Source organism: Lepidochelys olivacea, assembly GCF_965140295.1.
Source record: "Lepidochelys olivacea isolate rLepOli2 genome assembly, chromosome: 1".
Taxonomy (NCBI): domain Eukaryota; kingdom Metazoa; phylum Chordata; order Testudines; family Cheloniidae; genus Lepidochelys; species Lepidochelys olivacea.
In genome coordinates this window covers 157,334,990-157,359,046 of record NC_140411.1, presented here as the reverse complement: position 1 = coordinate 157,359,046, position 24,057 = coordinate 157,334,990, and the positions used below count along the sequence as shown (strand labels likewise).

The following is a 24,057-nucleotide window of genomic DNA, read 5'->3' as shown; positions in this document are numbered from 1 at the left end:
AAATCGTTGTCTGTATTTTCTACAGTATGCATCCGATGAAGTGAGCTGTAGCTCACGAAAGCTTATGCTCAAATAAATTGGTTAGTCTCTAAGGTGCCACAAATACTCCTTTTCTTTTTGCAAATACAGACTACCACGGCTGTTACTCTGAAATTAATTAGTAATTAGTTTATCAGTTCAGAGGGCTGTGTCATGGAGAATACTCCTGTGTGAAAGGATAGGTGGGGGAAGGCCAGTTTCCAGGTCCCAATATCTCTTCACTTTAAAGCTTCTAATAACTTGCTAAATACAATAAAATAAATAACTTAAGACTAACACAATTATTCCTGGTCTTACAGTATAAATACCAAGTTTCTTAAAAAATATTGGCAGAGTAACAGACTCTAAAAAAAATAATTTCTAATGAAAACATCAACGTAAGCTCAAATATAGCATCATAAATCCCTGCATTGATTCCTAAAACTATGCTATTCTTTAAAGATGAGCCACAAATGATTTCCCCCCATGATTTACAGAAAGAGTTTGCATGTTTTTTGTCCTGCTTGTTTCTTTACCTTAGAAATATCAGCAGTATTGAATTCTGATCTTCCCTAGTTTTGTTGAAAGACTTCTTGGGGATGGGGTGGTACCTCAAGTACATGCATGGGCACTCTGAGGCCTTATCTACACTAGGATAAAAGGCTGATGGTACATCTGCACTGCAAATTCAGGTGTAACTCTAGTGCATTTAGGCATATCTGCATTAGTTTTAATCAAGCTAGCAGGGGAAACAATAGCAGTGAAGATGGAAAAGCACAGATTTAAGTGCAGGCTAGCTGCCTAGACAAGTTAGTCACATCCTCATTGCTACTATTAGCTGCACTAGCTAAATTTAAGCTAATGCAGGTGTGCCTATCATCATTACAATTTAGTCTGTAATGTAGACATACACTGGAACATTCTAAAAGTTTAGTACAGACAAGCAATGGATACTTAGTTTAACGCATACTCAGGTGTCTGAGTTCAAAGCTAAGCTCCTAAGGTTTTAACTTGATCAGAATAACACATGTTCAAGGCAGCGTTCCTACTTTACACTAGACCCACAATGTTAGCAAGCACATCTCATTTAAATTCTAATACAGACAAGGTTTAGAGAAGGGAGAAGTGTGCTGAATCTTTAACAAAGATATGCTTTCCCCCAGGCAATGATTGGGCAGTGAGAGTTACATAGGTGCTAGACAAGAAATAAGTTTTAAATAGTCAATCCCATTAAGATATTCCTTCCTCTTTCAAGTGCTCAGTTTTTAGTCTCGTGATGACATAATTTTATTAGGTACCCAAATCAGTGTTATAGAAAAGACAAGTTTTTTGTTGTTTTTTTAAAAACAGCCCAGAAACCATTTTTAGGTTTAAAATAACTACTTTAGGCTCTTTTACATTTTTAGAAACCCTCCTTACCTCTTCCCTCCCCCACCCCACCCCACCCCCCCACCCCAAAAAAAAAAAGGCCTCATGCCCCTTTTATTTCATCTTCAAGGCTCACAAAGAAAAACACATATTCTCTATGGGAGAATTAGCGTAATTACAGCATTGAGGACTACTCCCACAAGGACTAATTTCAAAGGGCTTTCACAGCCCTGTGCCAGATTGGGCCCTTTAAGGAAATAAAAATAAAGTAGAAATTAAACACCATAATTAAGGTATCCAATCATTATATTCAATATAGGTGAAATACACCAACAAATTCTGTTAAGTAGTATAAGTCAAAAGTATAGAACAAATATAGTAAACTAAATGAATGTTCATCACTAATGACAGTTGTCAGTCATCCTTACTGAGTTGGTAACTAAGAAACTATTGCCCATTTCTTCATTCTGAGCTCTAATTTACAGTATCTCATGACTTAAGAGTACTAGAGAAATGCTCATACATAATGTAGAAAAATTGGCTCATTAAAACTAATTTTAACTTGCTGAAAAACAGCTCAGCATTCCTCAGAGTATGACAGGCCGAAAAGATCACTCAGTACACCAGCAAATAAAACCCCTAACATTTCACTTCAAGTATCGCTATAAAACTGCATGTCACCTTTCACTACACAGAATCCAAGCTCAACTCTCACTTTTCTAACAGGCTGATATTTTACACTAGGCTAATATTCAGCACAGAAATTTCCTGTTACCCTCCAAATTACTGCAATTTAGCAAATTAGAAAAAATCTACATAACACAAGACACTGGAAAGAGAAGGTTACTCAACTTGCAGTGACTGAGGTTCTTCGAGATGTGTGTCCCTATTGGTGCTCCACTCCAGGTGATGGTACATCCCGGCGCCTGGAGTGGAGCACCCACAGAGACAGCATTCAAAGAACTTCCTGTTATCGTTTAACATTAATTTTCATTTAATAATGCACTACTTTATCATCACTTTCCCCCTCAAATAACTCAGTATGCCACTAGGATGGCAACCAAACTTTCCTCTGTATTCTTCTATCTGTAGAGCAAGAAATTTTGAAAGGAAAGTTTCATTTACCTGCTAATTTTCAATGGGATAATAACTCAGCAGTGCAATTTAGTTATTACTAGTTGGGCAACAGAAACAAAAGCAGTGTCAAAGCTGTTGGTAAAGTTGTTGATACTGTAAAGCCCATTCATCCCACTCCCTCACTGTGTATATTGCCACCCCAATATTGTATCTTCTCTCTCAAAATTAAAAGGAGAAAAGGAGAAATGGACAGATGTTCAGACATCTTGTAGAAAAAAAATAAACAGGTTAGCCGATTCCCCTCTCCCCCCAAACCAGAATGTATTAATTCCTAAATTAAAGAGAGGTCAGTAATGAGCATCCCAGCAAAAACACGAACATTAGGTATGGGAGCATAAAGGAAGGAAAGAACTTCTCAAATACTTTCTTCCAAATAAATCATTTGAAATCATTGGTCCGCAACAATGTGAAGCATCTTCTAGCTGAAGGATGTATCAGTTAATGTGACAATTGAGCTTTGGGTTTTTTTGAGAAAGTATGCTGGCAGGCTAGCTTGCATATTAATTTAGTGATTGTTGAACTTCTTCCACCTTAGGAAATGTTGTATTTCTAGTAGAATTTGCTTGAAGGTCAAACATATGCTGTTTGAACGCCCTCTCTATTGTGTCCTTGAATACCATTTTTTGCCTGTAGTGAGGGCTATAAAAATAAAAAATAAGTCCTGTTTTTATGAATATTCTTGATGCTTTCAATTAGTATTTTCTCATCTCTCTTTCTATCACAAGCCTGTCCTTGTCAAGTGGCATCGTTTTGGATGTAAAGCTGGTTAGACAGTTTCTTGCAGCAAGATGGTTAGATGGATTCTTAGGGTACATCTACACTACAGGGGTAGGAGGGTGGGTGGTGGAATGGACGTGAACACCACATCTCAAAGAACTACAGTTACAAGAAAGTAAGTAACCGTTTTTTTCTTCTTCGAGTGCTTGTTCACGTCCATTCCACATTAGGTGAATCACAAGCTTACCTCTGGAGGAGGGTAGGAGTTATGGAACAACTGCTTGGAGGATCGCTCTGCCAACCGCCGCGTCCTATCTGGCCTGCTGGTTGACTGCGTAGTGGGTTGTGAAGGTGTGCACTGAGGACCAGGTGGCTGCTCTGCAGATCTCCTAGATTGGGACCTGTGCCAGGAATGCCGTGGAAGTCGCTTGCGCCCTGGTCAAGTGGGCTGTGACCGCGGGGGCTGGAAAACCTGTGAGCTCATAGCACGCCCGGATGCAGTAATCCAAGATGAAATCTGCTGCGCCAACACTGGGAGGCCTTTCATCCTCTCTGCTATGGCCACAAATAGCTGCGCGGATTTGCGAAAGGGCTTGGTGAGCTCCAAATAGAACGCCAGCGCTCAACGCACATGCAGGGTGTGCAAGCTGCGGTGACTCGGGTCCGTATGGGGTTCCGGAAAAAAGACCGGCAGACAAATGTCCTGGCCCAAATAGAACTGGAAGACCACCTTAGGGAGGAACTTGGGGTGCGGCCGGAGCTGCACCTTGTCCTTGTGAAATACTGTATACGGTGGCTCAGAGGTGAGGGCCCTCAGTTCGGACACCATTCTAGCCGAGGTAATGGCAACCAGAAATGCCACCTTCCAGGAAAGGTGGAGGAGAGAACAGGAAGCGAGGGGCTCGAAAGGGGGTCCCATGAGTTTAGAGAGGATCAGGTTAAGGTTCCATGGAGGGACTGGTGGGTGGGAGTATGGGAACACCCTCTCCAACCCTGTAAGGAATCGTCCCACCATTGGGTAGGAAAACACCAAGCCCCCCAAGAACCCCGGATGGAAGGCAGAGATGGCCGTCAGGTGCACTCTGAGTGAGAACGGAGCTAGTCCTTGCTGCTTGAGGTGCAGGAGGTACTCCAGGATGGCCTGCACCGGGGCCTGGCACTGCCGCACCTGTCGGGGGTCGGGGTTCACAACAACACAAGAACCTTTTCCACTTGGCCATATAGGCCGCCCTGGTAGAGGGCTTTCTACTGCCAAGCAGAATCTGCTGCATGGGAAGGGAGCACTGACTCTCCAGGGCATTTAGCCACAGAGGCTCCATGCTGTCAGGTGCAGTGACTATAGGTCGGGGTGGAGAAGCCGCCTGCCGTCCTGTGTAATGAGGTCCCGGTGTAGGGGCAGGACAACTGGGGCCTCCACCGACAGCTCTAGGAGAGATGTGTACCAGTGCTGGCAGGCCCAGGCTGGGGCGATGAGGATCACCGCTGCCCTGTCCCTGCACACCTTGAGTAGGACCTTGTGCACCAAGGGGAGTGGGGGGATGGCATACATCAAGCCCCCTCTCCACGGGATTGCAAACGCGTCCGCGAGTGAGCCCTGGGCATTGGCCCTGGTGGCTAACAGGTCTACCCGGGGAAATCCCCACCTGCGAAAGAGCGAAAGCACGACATCCACCCTGAGCATCCACTTGTGCATGCGGTACGACCTGCTGAGGGAGTCTGCCAGCTCGTTCCGTTGGAGCACTGGAGGCCGGGGTCTGCCATATAGTCTTATAGTTGGACTGAATGGTCTTAATGACCAGGAGTGCTATTCCGGATGGACCTTTGGGGCTCAAAATATCCACCATGGGGTCCTCCTGCTCAACCTTCTCTACGGCCTGCAACCCCAAGTTTTGGGCGACCCTGTGCAGCAATTCCTGGTGGGCTCTATGGTCTATCGGTGGAGGGCTGGACACCTCTGTACCTGCCACCGCCTCATCCAGGGAAGACGAGGAGGTTAGCTGCAGCTCGACCCCCTCTGGTTGGTCCTCCTGCTCCCCTGCTCCTGTGGGAGGGGCCTCCGGCTCAGGCCGGGGCAGGAGTCCATGGGACGGGACCGGACTAGGTGCCAGTCTCTCTGGTTTATCCTGGGGGGATGCTGGAGGCCTGGATACTATAGCCTCCGGCACCGTCTGGCGTCGGTGCGGGGACCGGGACCACTGCACCAAGTAACTTGCTCTGGACGGGGCCCCTTGGCGCTCCTGATAGGTCCAGGGAGTCCAGAAAGGCCAGTGGCCTGGCAGCCCCCATTGGGGTTGCCAGCCCTGTGAGGGTCCCTGCTGTCCGGGGCCCAGTACAGGTAGCTACAGCGGCTGAAGTTGGCGCCGGACTGCGGTGATGCTGATTGCTAAGGCCACGGTGGTGCCAACAGTCTGCGCCAGTGGGAGAATGAGCGGCTCCTGGCTGAGCAGGAGCTGTATCCCCGGGACCAGGACCGGGATTTGGACTGGGACTGGCGTTCCCTGGACCGGACCGTCTGCGGGAGTCCTCTGGCGAGGGCCGTCCCAACTCCTCCCAGTGCCGGTCTCTGAGTGGTGCCAGAGAGTGGCGTGCCCTTTCCAGTGCTTCTTCGCGCCAACATACTGCTGGTGCTGCAACCTTCTTCTGGGCCGCTGGCAACTGTGAGTCCGCGGAGTCGGAGCTCAACCGGGACCAACTCCGGGAGCGGTGCCGGGACAGTGTCCTTGAGTGACACACCATTGCTGGCTTACCCCTCGACGGCACCCGAGGCATGGGTGCCAGAGGGTTGTCCCCATATGGGAGGGGGCTTGCCGCCTACAGCTCGATGAGGTCCTTTGCAGCCTCAAAGGTGCCTGGTGTAGAGGGCTGATCCGTTATGCCCTCAAGCCCATCGTCTGCACTGAGCTCACTTAGGTCTGGGCTCGGTGGTGCTTGTGCTGCCGGGATCGCCGGTGTCAGCCCCGGTACCGCAGCCTTCCCGCTCTTACTGGTGCTCGGGGCCTTGGGAGGCACCGGCCTCCTGTGCAGGGAACGAACGCGCCTTCCTTTTGGCTGTACTGGGGGCCACACCAGGGAGGATGAGCGGTGCCGGGGCCTAACCTGGCGCTCTGGGGCCGATAGTTTACGGTGCTTAGCTGGTGCCGGGTCTCTCGATGGCTCCGGGGCACTACGCACCAAGGAAGCCTGAGCCGGTGTCAGGCGCTCCAGACCTGGTGGCTGCAATGTGGCCTCCATCAACAGCTGCTTTAGACGAAAGTCTCTTTCTTTCCTTGTTCTTGGCTTAAACGCCTTGCAAATTCTACACCATTCAGTTTGATATCCGTCCCCCAGGCAACATAGACACGAGTCGTGGGGGTCACTAACTGGCATGGGTTTGCGGCATGTGGCACAAGCCTTGAAGATGTGAACCTGCGGCATGCCCCGCAGCCCAGGGCAGGTGCTGGAGGCCTCCAAGCACCTAATGACTTAAGTGTCCACAATAGGTATGTTAACGAACTGATAACAGCTACTCTAAAGGCTAAAGGACTGCTCTTCTACGAGAGAGAGAGAGAGAGAGAGAGAGGTTGTTCCAAAGCCGCTATGGACGGTAAGAAGGAACTGGAGGGGGTCGGGCTGGCGGGAGTATATATGCAGTGGCACCACACGGGTGGCCCCGCCGGGAGCTGCTAAGGGAAAAAGTTTCCGACACTCGTGCACGTGGTGCGTGCACACCTAATGTGGAATGGACGTGAACAAGCACTTGAAGAAAAACAATTTTTCCTTTGTGGAATATTCATACTGTGGCTTGAACCATAATAAGGCCCTAAATTCAGAAATCCTCCTAGCTGAAGTGATTATGACTATGGCTGCCACCTTAGTATATAAATGTAATCAAAACTTCTTAAGCTCAGAAAGGTTTTGCAAAAGTAGATGGAATACAATATTCAGATTCAATATAGGACGTTTGTGAATGTTTAGAGGTCTTAGGAATCCATCTGCCCTGTGGTATCTAAATACAGATTCCTTTACCCTGTAAGTTTATCAGAAGTATCTACACTTCAAATCTTTTCACTGTAGACATCTGGATTATTACATAATTCACTACCAGGATCCTATCAAAGCTATCTATAAATTTAAGCTTTGATCAGATTCAGTTTTGCGGTATGTGCATCAGTGCCTAATTTTGTCTAACCCTTCTAGAGGCCTCTATGGGTGATCCCATCCTGAAATCTAACACAGATACAAAGGGTATGTCTACACTGCAAAAAAACAAAACAAAAAAACCAAAACACCCCTGCAGCAGCGAGTCTCAGAATCCAGGTCAACTGACTCAGGCTACAGGGCTAAAAATAGCAGTGTAAATGCTCCCACTTGGGCTGGAGCCCTGGCTCTGAAATCTGGCGGAGGGGAGGGGGGGTAAGAAGGGGAAGAGGAGACAAACATCTGTAGCCGTGTAGCGTGAGCCCTAGTCAGCTAATCTGGACTCACTCGCTGCCGCAAAGGTTTTTTTTGGTAGCACAGACGTACTCACACAGATCATGCTTGCCCTTCCTTGTTACAATCAGGTCAGAAACCCACTGCGTGTAAACTGAACACTCCATCCAATTTAGCCAGTGCTTTAGTGTTCAGTACCTCTGTAATATACATTGGCTGGATTGATTACCATGGGTGCCAACCCTGGAAAAGTAACATGCCCTAATGTGTAGAGAGCATGCCACTTTTCCAAATGTCTTCTGACATCAACAGACTGGAAACCATCCAAAACAGTTCTTTAAGGATATGGAAGAAACTCCTAAAATAATGTTATCTCAGAACCACCAGGTAAGGAACTGATATATGATCAGAAAAATATAACCTCAACAGTTCTTCCTGGAAATTGCCCAAAATATCCAGCAGAAGTCTTTATGTTTCACATAGATCCTCACCAATGGACTATGGCTATGCATTGTATCATCATTCCTAACAAGGCCCAGGAACGGTCTGCTGGAAAAAGTCAGAAAAGATTTTCCCTTTCCAATCATGTACCGTAATTTGAGCAAAAATTCTTCTGAAAGACTTGAGCACGGCTCATCAGAATTAACAGGTGAGTAAATGTTCATCTGTGCGTTAGGCTTTTCTAGTTCCTGTTGATGATCAAGACAAATCCCACTACACTGTAATTTTGGGAAAAGAAATCAATGACAGATGTTTGCACAGATGATTCAAAGTTCTTGAGTTACCTGCCTGGGTCCTTGGTGGGAAGAGGGTAACCCCCTCTCTCTGAATTATTATGTCCTTCACCAGAGAGGAGGTACTTCATTGTAGCTCTGGGAACAGATTATTCTTCAGAATTTTATGATACTTAATTTGTATCTTAGTTTAATCTACATCTCTTGCTAGTTGGCTTCTGTTCATCTTACATCACATATGATGCATCAAATGAGATGACCATGTCTTTTTTGCATGGAGCAAGAAAATACTTCAGCTTTGGTTTTGGAGAGCTCTATCACTCTCCATAAATATGACTCTCTCTTAGCATACGTTTGAAAAACTCCTAAGGGGAAAAAAAAGGGTTTTCAAGTATTTTAATGCAACTTCTCAATCTCCGTCTGAGAGCTGCTCCTTTTCTTGGGAGGAATCTAATACAACTGGAATTAGCACGGTCTCTCTCTCTCTCCATTCAATGGAAAACCACAAAATGAATTACCACCATACTAAGGAGAGAAATCGAGGGTGCAATATTAAAAACAATCTGAATAATAGAGGGAAACATGCTTACTACTGAAACAGCTGAATTTCAGGCAGACAGGGAGTCACTGTAATGCTGCTATTCAGAGGCAGTTGGAAGGGTAAAGAGGGTGATAAAGGAGATTCTAACACGTCTGTAACACTAGTTGGGGAAAGGTACCTTGAAGAATGCAAAGCAGCTCTGGAGTCCAAAAGTGTACACTCATCCTTCCACCAAGGGCGGAAGAATGAAGTATGTTTCACTGCCTCTTCAATTTCCTTTCTTAGGCCTTTTGGCATTTTGCTTAATAGTACTGGGAAAAGGCATTCAATGCTGTGGCACACAAGCATGCAAAAAAACCCCAAACAAAACAAAACAAAAAACCTCAAAGGAACTTGGAAGCATTGAGAAAATTGGCAGTATAGGTCATATAAAATATATAATAAGGGATCACACTGCTGATAGCAAATAATGAACTGAAAAGCCAAAGATCAGATTTAGGTGGGAACTCTCCAACTGTCTGCAGGCAGCCCTGAAAAGTAAAAACTTTGGAGAGAGCTATCTAGTATACTTAGCCTCCTGACTGACAGCCGACACTGCTTTTATTTTCGCCCAGATAGTACACTAGTTGTTCAGAACAGCTTGTAGAGAAAACTTCTATAGATATTTTTCTTAATTTTTGATTAAATTTTCATTTGCACCAGTAAAAAACTGATATTTATCTGTTTGGTAACAGTTCTTCAAGATGGGTTGCACATGTCCATTACACTCTAGGTATATGACACCTAAGTACACCTAAGTGGAAGAAACTTGCTCCCACAGCAGTAGCAGTCGGGGCGGCACATGTGCCCTCCACCCACTCATGCACATATAAAAGGGCAGAATGAGACTCCAATGTATAGGAGAAGGAGGGTGGGTCGGTCGTGGAATTGTCACTTGCAACTTAACTCAAAGAACAACAGTTACAAAACAAGTATGTAACAGGTTTTTTTGTCCGAGTGCTCACACTTCCACCTTAGGTGAGTCACAAGCAGTTCCAGATGGAAGAGGGTATCAGAGGCTACCTAAACAAGGACTGCAACACCACTCTCTCAAATCTAGCATCATTGCATGAGACCTGTAAGAGAGCATAATGAGTGATGAATATATTAACAGATGACCAAGTTCGCAGCCCAGCAAACATCACTGATAGGAACTGGAAGAAAGCCAGTGCTGCTTGCACTCTCATAGTGTGCGCTAAAACTCTGAAGCAGTGGAACTTTAGCAATATTGTAGCACAGACTAATACAGGAGGCGATTCAGGAAGAAAACCTCTGCAAAGTGACAGGCTGCCCCTTCATCATGTCAGCCAAGGAGATGAATAATTGCAGACACAAACTTTTAGCCCTGTCCAGGTAAAAGGCAAACATACACACACAGTATGGCATTTTTCTACATTTGTGAGAAGGTGGTTTCGGAAGAGAGATTGGTAAGTATACAGGCTAATTTAGATGCAAGTCTACCACAATTTTAGTAAGAAATTTGGGGGGTAGACACAAGCTAACTTTATCTTTATAAAGCACCTTATGAGGTATAAGCAAAGCCTGAAGTTTTGCTATCCTTCTGTCCAAAAAAAATAGCCACCAGAAATACTACCTTCATTGAGAGATGAGAAAACGAGGAGATAGTTATAGGTTCAAAAGGGGGCCCTATTAAAACACACAGAACCAAATTCAGATCCCAGGATGGTGTTGGGCCCTAACAGGTCCAAAATTTCAGAATCTAACAATCAGAGGGCTGGAAAAAAAGTGACCTTTCTACAGCAGATTGGATTGCAGAGGCAGCTACCAGATGAACCCAGAAGGAACTGACAAAGTCCTTTTTCCTTGAGGTGAAGCAAATAATCCAGAATAAGGTGACCTGATCCTGTGAAGGGGCCACACAGATAACCTCTTCCATTTCTTGAGGTAAGTATAACTGATGGAGGGTTTTCTGCTATTTAGAGAACATTTTGCACCCCAAGGGAACAGACTGCTTCATGGGGAATTAACTATTGAGCATCCAAGCAGCCAAGTGTAGGCTAAGTGGGCTGGGAGGCAACGTGCCCATGGTTCTGTGAAACCATACCTCAGACCTCAGGGAGAGGTATAGTATCTTGAGTCAAAAGGCTCAACAGGTTTTATGACTAACGTTGGTGGGGCCACGCAGATGCTATCAAAGAAGGAAGGAAAAGTTGACTGTCCAGGTGGATAGTAGGAAACTCTCAAACACTATGTGGAAAGGAGATCTTGACCTGACCGGAGACCCAGAGTATGGAAGTCCCCTCGAAGAGCTCCCCAACTGAGAGATGAAGCATCTGTGATTAGGTTCATGGAGGGCAAGGCTGCGACAAAACGAACCCTATGGCATACACTGGTACAGTCTTTCCGGGGATGATCAAACACCTGCAGGTATGTGAGTCAGCATGTCCAGTGGATAACAAGAGGGATGGTAGAGAGACTTCAACCACCTCTGCATGACTCTGAAGTGATGTATGGCATTGTGAGTTATATATGTACAAGGCACCATGTGACCTAGAGATTTCAGGCAATTCCTCTGTCGTACAAGGATATGCCTTGAAGTTTTTGCATAGCTACAATATCGCCTGAGGTAAATACACTAACTGTGGTCGAGCCAAAAACCTCTCCTATGAATTTGATTCTCTGTACAGGGAAAACAGCTGATTTGTCCTTGATCAACAGTCCCAACAAATGGAAGAGGAATTGGATTTTCCCAGTGGCCATTGTTACTTGTCTGGACTGATTTCGAACTAACCAGCTGTCCAGACATGGGTACACCTGGACCCCTGCCTTCCCGAGATGTGCCTTAACCACTGCCATGCACTTTGTGAAGACTCAAAGGGCTGATGACAGGCTGAAAGGGAGAACCATAAACGGATAAACATCTGCTGCAACAAATCTAAAAAGCCTCCAGTGGTTCTGGTGAATGGCCACATGGAACTAGGAATCCTTTAATCACTGCAGTCTACAGACAGGATAACAGATGACCAAGCTTCAACCCTGTAAACCAAGGAACGCAAACCAAGAAATCAACCAATGCTGCTTGCACTCTTGTAGAGTGTGCTAAAATTCTGTGAGATAGTGGAGTTGCAGCAATGTTGTAGTACAAATACAGGAGGAGATCCAAAAAGAAATCCTTTGTGAAATGATGTTAGAGTAACCACACGCAACTTTCTTTTTTATGTATCTGTTGTGGTTTGTAGGTCTAAAATAGGCCTGAGGCCTCCCTTGGACTTTGGAATGAGAAAATAGTGAGAACAGACTCCCTTCACCCAATGCTGAGGAAGTACTTCCTCCACTGCCCTTAACTGTAATAGACTGAACTTCTTGAATTAATATAGTCTTGTGAGAATGGCCCCTGAACAGGGATAGGGAGAAGGTGGTGGAAGGGCAGGAGGGGGGAGAAATAGAGGTAAATTGCAGTATATATTCCAGTTCCATAGTGTGAGAACCCTGCTGCCAAAAGGGAGAAAAAATTAGGGTGAGCGGTTCACTGGCCTTGACTAAGGAGTCAAATAAACTGCTTAGATGTTACAGATTGTATGGAAGTAGCAGAAAATAGAGGCAGAGATATTCTCTTCCTCTGAAACTTATATAATCTCCTGGATTAGTCCGGCTGCCTTATTGGGTAGAACAGATTCCTCTGCTGGAGCTGAGGGTGGAACTGCATTCTCTTAGGGCCTGGGGTATATATGCCCGAAGACTTAAGGGTTGCCCTATATTTAAGAAAATATAAAGCTTTGTCTGTCTTTCCAGAAAGTAAACTTGTGCCCTGAAAGGGGAAGTCCTCAATTGTTTGCTGGACTTCAGCTGGAATGCCAGACGACTGCAGCCAAGAACCACGATGCACAGTGACTGTCGTTGCCATCACCCAACCTGCTGAATCTGCGCCTCATCTCATACAGTCCATAACAACGATCTTGCTATCAGGCAGCCTTTATCTATAAGAGCTCTGAACTTTTTAGCATCACCTGGCAACTTGTCCACAAATTTCAACATTGAGTCCCAACTGGAGTAATCATAATAAGCTAAGACAGCTTCATGGTTTTCAATTCTTAACTGCAATCCTAATGAAGAATAAACATTTTTCTGAAATAAATCCAAGCTTTTTGCATCTTTGCCCTTGGGAGTAAATTTAGATTACCCTTGTCTCACTTACTTATTCATAGCTGCCACCACCAAAAATCCTGGGGCTGGCTGTGAATAGAAATACTCATGCCCCTGGGAGGGAACTTGGTATCTCTTCTCCATTCTTTTGGCAGGGTGTGTCAGAGAAAAGTGAGTTTGCTAAAGAATTTTGGTGGGTTCTAAGATGGTCTCATTCAGAGGCAGAGCCCCTCTAGCAGGTCCTTCAGAATGTAAAATATACACTAACTTGAGTGTATAATCCTGGGCCAGTCCAATTGGCACTCCGAGTGAGGTGACTACCCTTTTCTTAAGTTCCTGGTACATTTTATAATTCAGAACAGGGGAGAATGACTTTTGAGAGCGCATCCTCATCTGGTGAGGATGAAGAAGTGCTGAACAGAGACACTATAGTGTCAGTCTGCTGAACATCTGTGACAGAAGGATCAGATACTGGAGGGATAAGGTTCTTCAGCTGCTACAGTACCAGATGGAGAACAGCACCTTCATGGGGATCTTGGCAGACCTCTGTCTAGGAGAGGAGAAGTAGACAGAAATTGGGACCTGGACCAATGCGAGAGACACAGTACTGGAAGCAGCATCCAAAGCTTTCCTCCTGAAGGGACCATATATCTGCCCTGCTGCACAATAGAGCTTCCATACCCTGACAGTACCAACAAAGATTCAGTCCCAGATAGCGCTGAACATGCAGGTGCAAATGAAAGATCGCAGTACTGAGGCCTGTGTGGTAAGAATAGTCGATTCCCGGACCACATCCTGCATCAGTGGTGAGTCCAGCACCGATAGACATAGGAGAACCCTGGCCACTATGTATACCTCAGGCATCCTCTGTATAGAAGCTGATGCCTCTGAAGGTCCTGGCAATGGAGTAGGTCTCAATAATACTTCATGAGGTGCTGCAGTCAACAACTCTACACTGTTAGAATGAGGTACCGGAAGGTGCCTAGCAGGAGACGACTTTGCATTAACCTCAGTACTGGTCTTCATTTGGTGTTAGTCTGTTGGGCACCTAGCCCTCAAAGAGGGAGAGGGCTTCTTCTGGCCAGAAGTCAAAGTGCTGGACTTTTTCTGCTGTTTGTGCAGTATCAGATATAGAGAATGACATCGTCTCTTTGGCTCTCTGTGATGTGGGGATGCCACCAAGAAGTCCGGTGGCATGCTCTGAGATGGAGTCATGTTTGAATCCACATGTAACAAGAAGCTGGGTGGCACAAAGCTGCTTTTATCAGGATCTCTCTTATGTTGAATTTCTCTCAACTTCTTAGCCCTGGTCTTAAATCTGCTTCAGATGGTGCATTTATGCCTCAAGTGCCTTTCTCCCAAACACTTTAAACAGTGGCGTGAGGATCGCTGACCGGCATAGATTTGTTACAGCCCCAACAACACCTAAACCCCACAGACTTAGGCATGCCCCAGTTTTGAGCTAAAACCTCAAACAAAAATAAGATAAGAACCAAGAATTTTTTCATGATGAGTACCACTAACGGAAATTGTAACTACAGCTGTACTAAACTAATTATTTACAATACAAACACCTCAAGTTTTCCTAAACAGAGAACAGGAAAGAGCTTGAGAAGCGCGCGCTCTCTCTCTCTCTCACACACACACACCCTCCAACCAACTACTGATCACAGGTGAGAAGGAACTGCAGGGGGTGGGCGGGGGGTGTTAGGACAGCTCTACCACTTTTTAACCTTGGCTACTGGCATGAGGGTGCATGTGCTGCCCTGAGGGGTACTGATAAGAGAAAACATTCTTCAGCTTTGGTGCACTGACAAGCACACATCTAGAATGAAATGGACATGCACAAGCACCCAAAGAACTGTACATTGTAAATCTGATCCATGTTCAAATGGAAGATTGTGAAGAAATGTAGAAATGTTTCTGAATGAAATTAATGCTTTTGAAGTGAGATAATACAGCAACTTAACTAAATTTTATCTTATCCAATAATGAAAAAGATAATTTTTCATACTTTAATATTGTATCATTCATATATCTAATATAGGATTTTTACTATTGCATTAAAATATTACTATAATAAAATAGAAAGTTACTAGGTTTATAGGATTTCTTTTTAAAACTATAAGATATGATGAACACTGTGTAGAACAAAAAGAAATAGCAATTCCTCCCCAAACCTTAGCTCTTCAAAGACACTGATGAGGTATGACCCTCCCGGATCACTATTTCTTCCATTTACTAAGATGACAGTAATTCTATAATTCCACTGGCACATCTATATTTGACACAAACTATTCACAGTAGTTGGTTTCATGTTCATTTATGCAGCCTGGGTAACCATAGCTACCTACATCAGACAGTGTCACCAGCTTCAACAATTCTATGAGGAAAATTCCTAAAGTACTCATTGTCCAAAACTGCCATTTTAAAAGAGGTAAATTAAAAACAGTTGTAGCTCTGTATATATGGCATTTTTCTATATATGCAACAAAATACATAAATAAAAAATCTTAAAAATACTTACTTTCCGCATTGGACAAAGTGCAGGGATTGCTGTCAACCAAAGCTAACTGAAAATGCTGAAAAAGAATTAATATTGTTTACTTGTTTCTGATATTCATAATTTTGAGAAATTATTTTAATACAGAAACAAATTTTTATATGTAAAAGCAAATATACTATTTTACATGAGTCAGCTAGGCTGAAATGCAAAAACTTATATATAATCTTTTGAAATTTTATCTTTAACAGATGTTTCATTAGAGGAAAGTAAAATAATTTTACAGAATGTTTCACGCAATTAAATGACAATACTTCTAACAATTAAGTTTAGAATAGACATTTTATGAAAAGAGTTAGGGTAGCGGGTTTCTAAAAGAATGACTTAATCATTTGAATTGTCAAGATCTGTTCAAGCATTTATTTGACTTTCACAACAACTGAGACCAAGTCACAGCTATTTCAGAGTCCCATGCAAATAAACATGCAAGTCATTAAATGGTATATTTACTACAGAAAAATAAAATATATTCAGAAGTACAGTGATTTGGAGCATCTCGTCTGTTTATCAAGATATTAAAGCATTAAAAATAAATGACTTCATATAAAAAGCTACAATTTTCAAAACCACTTAGAAATCAATTGTCCCAGTTTTTATTTTAAAAGATAGCTTCTGTAAAATGTTTGGAATTGTCTCTGTCTGTACCAAATGTTATAAAAGATTTCATTTTAAAAAATATATAAACTCTGAATTTATTTCTTAAGCATTCCCCTTCTCCAATCAAAGTAATAAAGTTTGTCTACAGGAAAGTTTAGACATGACCAAACATTTTGCAGTAGAACCTCAAAGTTATGAATTCCAGAGTAACAAACTGACCAGTCAATCACACACTTCATTTAGAACTGGAAGTACGCAGTCAGGCAGCAGAGATCAAAAGAAGGAAAAAAAGGAAATACAGTACAGTACTGTGTTAAGTGTAAACCACTAAAAAAAAAATGGGAGGGGGAAGTTTAAAAAAGTTTTTATAAAATAAGGAAACTGTTTCTGTGCTTATTTCACTTAAATTAAGATGGTTAAAAGCAGCATTTTTCTTCTGCATAGTAAAGTTTTCAAGCTGTATTAAGTCAATGTCCAGTTGTAAACTTCAGAGTTACAAACAACTTCCATTCCTGGGGTGTTCGTAACTCTGAGGTTCTGCTGTGCAAGTTTCACATTAATTCAATGAACAGCATTAACATGGAAACTGAGACCTAAGAGTAACTGGGTATATCCAAATAGATGGAATATGCATACAAACTTAAATGCTTCAGCATTTTTCAAGAAACTTTACAGAAAACAAATCTCCTACATACAGTGTAGAGCTTGGATTAATATTTTCTTACTGCAATGTACAAGGCCTACTGAATATTGGTACCTACAGCAAGTACTAAATTTCAATGAAGCGGATAAGATACTTGATTTGTAATCCAGATTGCAACAGCAATCTGTAATCCAGATTGCAACAGCAATGTAGCAGCAATGTTTAGATACTGACTAAATCCAAATTTAATATGAAATATAAATCATGTAAATGAGGCTACTGAACAATTATATGTAATCTTGTTAGTATGCAAGTATGGCATTTTATTTGCTGGTAGCTAGAGTACCAAGCAGGTAAGCAACAGTAGCTGTTATTAATGAAACAAGAAAATTTAAAACGAAGTTCCAGGGAAAGCGATGCACTCACCCTCTTTTCAAGAAAGCTGTAAAAACAAGGATACCACTCCCATAACATCTCAATAGAATTTGACTTGCAAGAATGATACTATAACAATGGTCCATAATATATAGGATTTTTACTTAAAAATATCTATGACCAGCTTAAAATCAAAGTAAAATAAAATAAAAAAAATAATTACAGTGTTACAATTCAAGATAAATTAAATTATAAAGACTAATGCTGCACCACCAATTACAAGGATGCTCTCTAAGCCATACATAAATGGAACAGACATCCTCACTGATTCTGTCAACTTCATCCATGCACACAAATAGTTGCCAAAAATGAAGTCATCTCAACATTAATTATAAACCCTAGTTTATCATATCAGCATCATGAATACTTTTGAACAATTCAATCACCAAAAAGAACACAGAAAACACTGGACACACGACTTCTAAAATAAAATGAAAATGTTAAACCAAAACATTAATATTAGCTTATTGCTTAGACTTGCCTGTTTTCTTTTCTAGGGCTCAGCAGTGATAGAGAAGTTAAAATCTCCTCTCACTTGCATTGCAATGCAGGTTGTGTGCCCCAGAGACATCCTTTGGTCTGTTACCATAGCAATACTAAGCAGGCAACTTAAAAATGATTAAAAGAAATTAATCAAAAAGGTCTACTTTACATTTTTTCTGACAGAAAAAGATGTAGAGACCTGTATATTTAAGCCTGTGCAAGGGCCAAATTTTACATGGACACTATCATCACCTATTAATGTTTAACATAAAACAGAAAGGTACAGATTTGCTTTTACCTAGTAATACTATTGTACAAAATAAACCGATCAAAAATGAAATGTTTGACACTTATTTGGCGGTTCCTTTTCAGAATGGTTATGTTCATCAGACCCAGTGAGAGAGAACAGATAACCTCATAAGTAGGACTGCCCATTTCAGCATTTAAATCTACCCGTATTCAGCACTACACAGTGAAACAGCAGGAATATTCTCACCAATGCTGCTAAATCACTAAATAGGAAAAAATGCACACACATTACCTTACAATTTCAAATTCCACTACATCATCTCAAATATTGCAAAATGTTATTAATTTCTGACTGCACCATTTAGCAAATCACACTGTAAAACTACAGATAATTCAGAAGACGTATACAGATTTTTACAGAAAAACAACAAGGCACTTATACAAAACAATTATTGCAAAGCTGCATATACAAAACCAACAATCTTTCAAGCAGTCAAACACACATGAACCACCCTACACCTCTAGTTGGTTACAATAAACGGCAGCCTCTTTTCAGGTAGTCAATACAGACAAAAAAAAATAAATCCTGCATATTAATAAATTAAGCTAATCAGCCACAATTCCAAAAGTTACTACCATCAACACCAAAATTTACAAAACACTGTGTTAATTTCCAACTCCCATTTCTGCAACAAACAGAAGCAGCTAGCAAACATCTGCACCTCACACAAATATTGCGGTACTGAAGCGGTCTACTGCTGTGTGAAATAGTTGTTATGCAGGAGAGGCCGCTGCAGTTCAGAGACGACATACAATACCTCAAGGCAGACAGCAGTCTATAGAAATTCAAATCCTGAGTAAGAGGATTTACCTTCAAGGCTCTGTTCTGAATGTTAAAAAGTATCTTTTCAACTGCTACAGCTGAAGTAATGAAATAGCTTGATATGTAGCAATTTATAATAGTACGATTATCAGAAGACTATTTTGTCTCCTTTAGAGTCCTTGACTTGCCTATGTGATTGTGGTAACAATTTCTGATGTAACCTTTCTGAGAAATTTAAAGTACAGTGCTTGCGTGTGTACTCAATTACTGAATGTATTAAACACAATCATAAAATGAAAATAAATCTCAATTAAATCTAATTTAAAACATTCTATCCACTCTTACTACTAGAAGTATGTGTATTACAGACACACAGAATCACTGATTCTCTTAAAATGTATTTATCATCCTCATTTACATACCTTTAACATTAAAGTGGCCAAATACATGGATTTTTGTGATTTTAATCCATTAAAAGGAAACCAACAAATACAAAAAGTAACATTTGCCAATCTTACTGCAAGGCATTCAATAATAGAGTAATTTGTAAATCAAAACCTTTTATAATGTTTTAAAATGGTGATTCTAACTACTTTTCTTATCTCTAGTGGTGATGTAACAAGTTTTCCTAATTGACAGCTGTACATTTATTTAGCACACTAAGCAAGCCATCATTTGGAAGCTGACAATTCTGACACCAACTTACCACCAGGGAAAGCCTGATCCCAGCTCAGTGCAATTCTGTCAGAGATAGCTTTTTCTGACTATATGACCTAGGTGTGATATGTATGTTCCTTAAAGCCGTCTTTGTTTGGATAACTAGGACACAGTAATCCTTGCGTAATCAAAGTGTTGACATGCAGCCAAGGCGCCATTCGCCAAGCACAGGAGGTTGCGGGGAAAGAGGATGATGTGCAACACGTGCTGCCAGATCAACTCTGCTCTCCAGGGTCCTCCAAAGTTGGAATTAATTCATGTTTTATGGAAAGAGGTTTGTGAGGCATAAACACTGTCTCTTTCATCCTACACTGCACAATCAAAACACCAGAAATCAGCTACGTGAATAGGACAAAAGAAAAGTGCTCCAGACAGAATCAACAACGGTCATAGATTTACATAAACTGAATGAGATCAATCTGTTCAGAAGAATCACTTGCTCAACCAATCATAGCTGTAAAATCTAACTCAAGTAACAAAACTTAATGAAGACTGGATTTTCACTGGCCAAAAGAAGGTTCTCTCTTCCCAGGCAATCTCTTAAATAGTAATGTTTGTCAGAACCATCTCTGAGTACTCATGTTGGCTATACGTTCGAACATGGCAAGAAGTTAAGTCTTTAGTTGTACATCATCTCAGAGGTTAGTTGTTTTTAAACTACAGTCCAAAAGACTACCAGAGGAGAGAAAATGAAGGTGTTTGATTGAGGGCCTGTCTTTGCTACAGTGTTAGCTCAACTTATCTGTACTGGAGTTAACTGCTCTCAAGTTAACCTAGCTCCAGTACGAACAGTCACATTGCAAAACAACACAAAGCATTTGAAATAGCAGCAACAGAGTAGTTGAGTCCCCGCTGCATTACAGCTCAAGCATCAGCAGCCTTTGGACCCACAACCCCCAACAGGTCAAAACGCACCACCTAGCTGAAGCTAGAGATCTTTGTGTGTGCATGGGAACTGGGGAGGGACAACACTAAACCTATACTTTGAGCTAACACTGTAGAGAAGACAAGCCAAGAAATGTGAATTGCTGTATTAAATAATCTAGTATGAAGTTAAGGTCCACAGACTGAAAAAAAATGGAGTGCTACTGATATTCATTAGCCTGAATTTTTAAAGATTTTGAATCACACTTATTTTTCTTTTTACTGTTTATTTTTCTTTTAAAAAAATCAGAAGCACAGAATGTCAAACAAACCAATTTTTAGCAATTTACTTCTTTGTAATTACAGGATACGGTGACTAGAATATTTTCTATATAATAGCTCCTGCAGGAAAACTAAAGTAAGTAGCAAACTGATTAAAGAATACTGAATGGGAGAAAGATATCCTTACTGCATGAGATTCAGTGATCCATAATAAAAAAAGGCTGTATGAACAACTCCAGCTGTTGATTCAATTACAAAGCTTCCTATCTTAAGTAATTATGCTTTATCAAAGAACATGTGTGGGTATATATCATACAGATAACTAAAACTTGCCAATTTGTGTAAGAGTTAGAGAGCACTAACTTGCAACCCTTATTTTCTGTTTACCTACAATTGTTTAAAAATAATCTTTTGACAGATTTTGTCATGCTTGGGCTTCAGCCCACAAAACGCTTTTTTTCCCTTTAGACTAAGAACAGCTAAAGATACATTTCTTTGTATTTGTTCATCTTTTTAAAAGTATTTTATACTTTTTTCGAACAGTTGCCAGAGGAATAGGATTACAGTGAAATATTTTGCATTAATGAGTTTAAACATTAACTAAGACTTTTCATTAGTAAATGTAATTGAACTATTTCAACCATATTTTATTCCGATTAAAAATCTGATTTAAGAACTTTAAACTTGGCATATTTGCAGCTTTTAACAATTAATGCTTTAACCATGTTTGAAAAATAAATGCGGTGAAACAACATTTTGAGGCCTGAAAATAGCCCAACTTTCTTAACTTCAAAAAGATGACACAGGGCCATGACACATCTTCACTCATGCATTTTTGACTCAATAATGGGAGCATGGCAACAATAACTCCCTAATTTTTCAACTTATTACCCTCACAGTAGTTTACAAGTTACAAACTCAAATAATGATACCACAGGTATTCCAACATATCCTAAAAAAAGAAAAAAAAATTAAAGGCATTACAGTAAGTTGAATAAGTAATAGGATAGTGATTGATTGATTCTAAGCAGATACCTTTAATGTGCATATGTAGAACTGATTAATGAAATTGTTTTTAATTGTTCACTTTATTAATATAATTTCATAAGTAAAGTTTTATGAATGAAACTACATTCATTCATAAAACCAGGTATCCCAATAACTGGATAATTGACAATTAAACTGCTTGTTAAGAGCCACAGCTGTTCAGGCATCTGCCCTTGTAAATTTCATTTTCAATCCAATTGCTGCTTAAATCGCTGAAACTTGCACTATTTCAACATAATCAAAAAGGCGGACAAAGGAAGTACTGTTGTCATCATCAATAGGTCGGAATATGAACTAGAGGCTGCTAGGCAGCTCTCCAACACCACTTTCTACAAGCCATTACCCTCTGATCCCACTGAGGGTTACCAAAAGAAACTACAGCATTTGCTCAAGAAACTCCCTGAAAAAGCACAAGAACAAATCCGCACAGACACACCCCTGGAACCCCGATCAGGGGTATTCTATCTGCTGCCCAAGATCCATAAACCTGGAAATCCTGGATGCCCCATCATCTCAGGCATTGGCACCCTGACAGCAGGATTGTCTGGCTACGTAGACTCCCTCCTCAGGCCCTACAGTCCCAGCACTCCCAGCTATCTTCGAGACACCACTGACTTCCTAAAACAAAGAAGGTGGATACAAATTGTAGTCATCTCTCTCACAAACTGGTTTTCCAACCTTCATGTAACTGGGCAGGAGTTCTGCTACACAGTACTCATTGGGCTCCATAAGTCTCTTTTGTAGACAGCAAAAGCACCAAATGAGGTTGTGTGGTTGAGGTCTTCTAAAAATGGGATATGAAAAATCCACCCACCTATGTCAGTAGGGAGAAGCAAGGTTTCCACTAGTGGGGGAGTTGGAACAGTGTTTGCAAAACCATGAATTTCTGTTAAATGAGCGCTGCAATTAAATACATTTTTCTACTCCTTTTGTTTGTGACAATAACCTACTGAATGAGAATTCATGCAATACCGACTTCTCCACCCTGAAGATGGATAGCTCTAGTGCCTGTAAAGCTGCTCATAGCTTTCCCAAAGCCAGAGTCCAACTCATCCTGAGAGAGAGTATTTTTCCAGTCTGATTATGACCATGATCAGGTCCAGATTAGGGCTGTCAAGCAATTAAAAAAATTAATCACGATTAATTGCACTGTTAAACAATAATAGAATACCATTTGTTTAAATATTTTTGGATGTTTTCTACATTTTTAAATATATTGATTTCAATTACAACAGAATGCAAAGTGTGCAGTGTTCACTTTATATTTATTTTTGATTACAAGTATTTGCACTGTAAAAAAACAGATAGCATTTTTCAATTCACCTAATACAAGTGCTGTAGTGCAACCTCTATATCGTGAAAGTTGAATTTACAAACGTAGAATTACGTACAAAAAACTGCATTCAAAAATAAAACAATGTAAAATGTTAGAGCCTGCAAGTCAATGCAATCCTACTTCTTGTTAAGCCAATCGCTCAGACAAACAAGTTTCAGAGTAGCAGCCATGTTAGTCTGTATTTGCAAAAAGGAGTACTTGTGGCACCTTAGAGACTAACCAATTTATCTGAGCATGAGCTTTCGTGAGCTACAGCTGAAGTGTGCCACAAGTACTCCTTTTCTTTTTTCAGACAAACAAGTTTGTTTACATTGCAGGAGATAATACTTCCCGGTTCTTGTTTACAATGTCACCTGACAGTGAGAAGAGACATTCTCATGGCACTGTTGTAGCCTGAATCACAAGGTATTTACATGCCAGATGCACTAAAGATTCATACGTCCCTTCATGCTTCAACCACCATTCCAGGAGACATGCGTCCAAGCTGATGACGGGTTCTGCTCAATAAGAATCCAAAGCAGTGCGGACCAACATATGTTCATTTTCATTATCTGAGTCAGATACCACCAGAAGAAGGTTGATTTTCTTTTTTTTTTTTTCCTGGTGGTTCAGGTTTTGTAGTTTCCGCATTGGAGTGTTGCTCTTTTAAGACTTCGGAAAGCATGCTCCACGCCTCGTCATTCTCAGATTTTGGAAGGCACTTCAGATTCTTAAACCTTGAGTCAAGCGCTGTAGGAAATCTCATATAGGTACCTGCTTTGCATTTTGTGAAATCTGCAGTGAAAGTGTTCTTAAAATGAACATGTGCTGGGTCATCATAACATGAAACATAGGACAAAATGCGGGTAAAACAGACCAGGGGACATACAATTCTCCCCCCAAGGAGTTCAGTCATAAATTTAATTAAGGCATTTTTTTTTAAAGCGTCATTAGCAAAGAAGAAGCATGAC

At 41.5% G+C, this 24,057-nt stretch overlaps 1 protein-coding gene across 4 annotated transcripts in view; it reads right to left on the bottom strand.

Moving 5' to 3' along the window:
• KDM6A (lysine demethylase 6A) overlaps positions 1–24,057 on the bottom strand; it is a 274,760-nt gene that overhangs the window by 88,076 nt on the left and 162,627 nt on the right. For all 4 annotated transcript variants that reach the window (XM_084642140.1, XM_084642141.1, XM_084642142.1 and 1 more), the window contains exon 7: positions 15,596–15,650. In XM_084642140.1, coding sequence (XP_084498266.1) covers positions 15,596–15,650 — 55 coding nt within the window. The remainder of the gene's footprint in view (positions 1–15,595; positions 15,651–24,057) is intronic.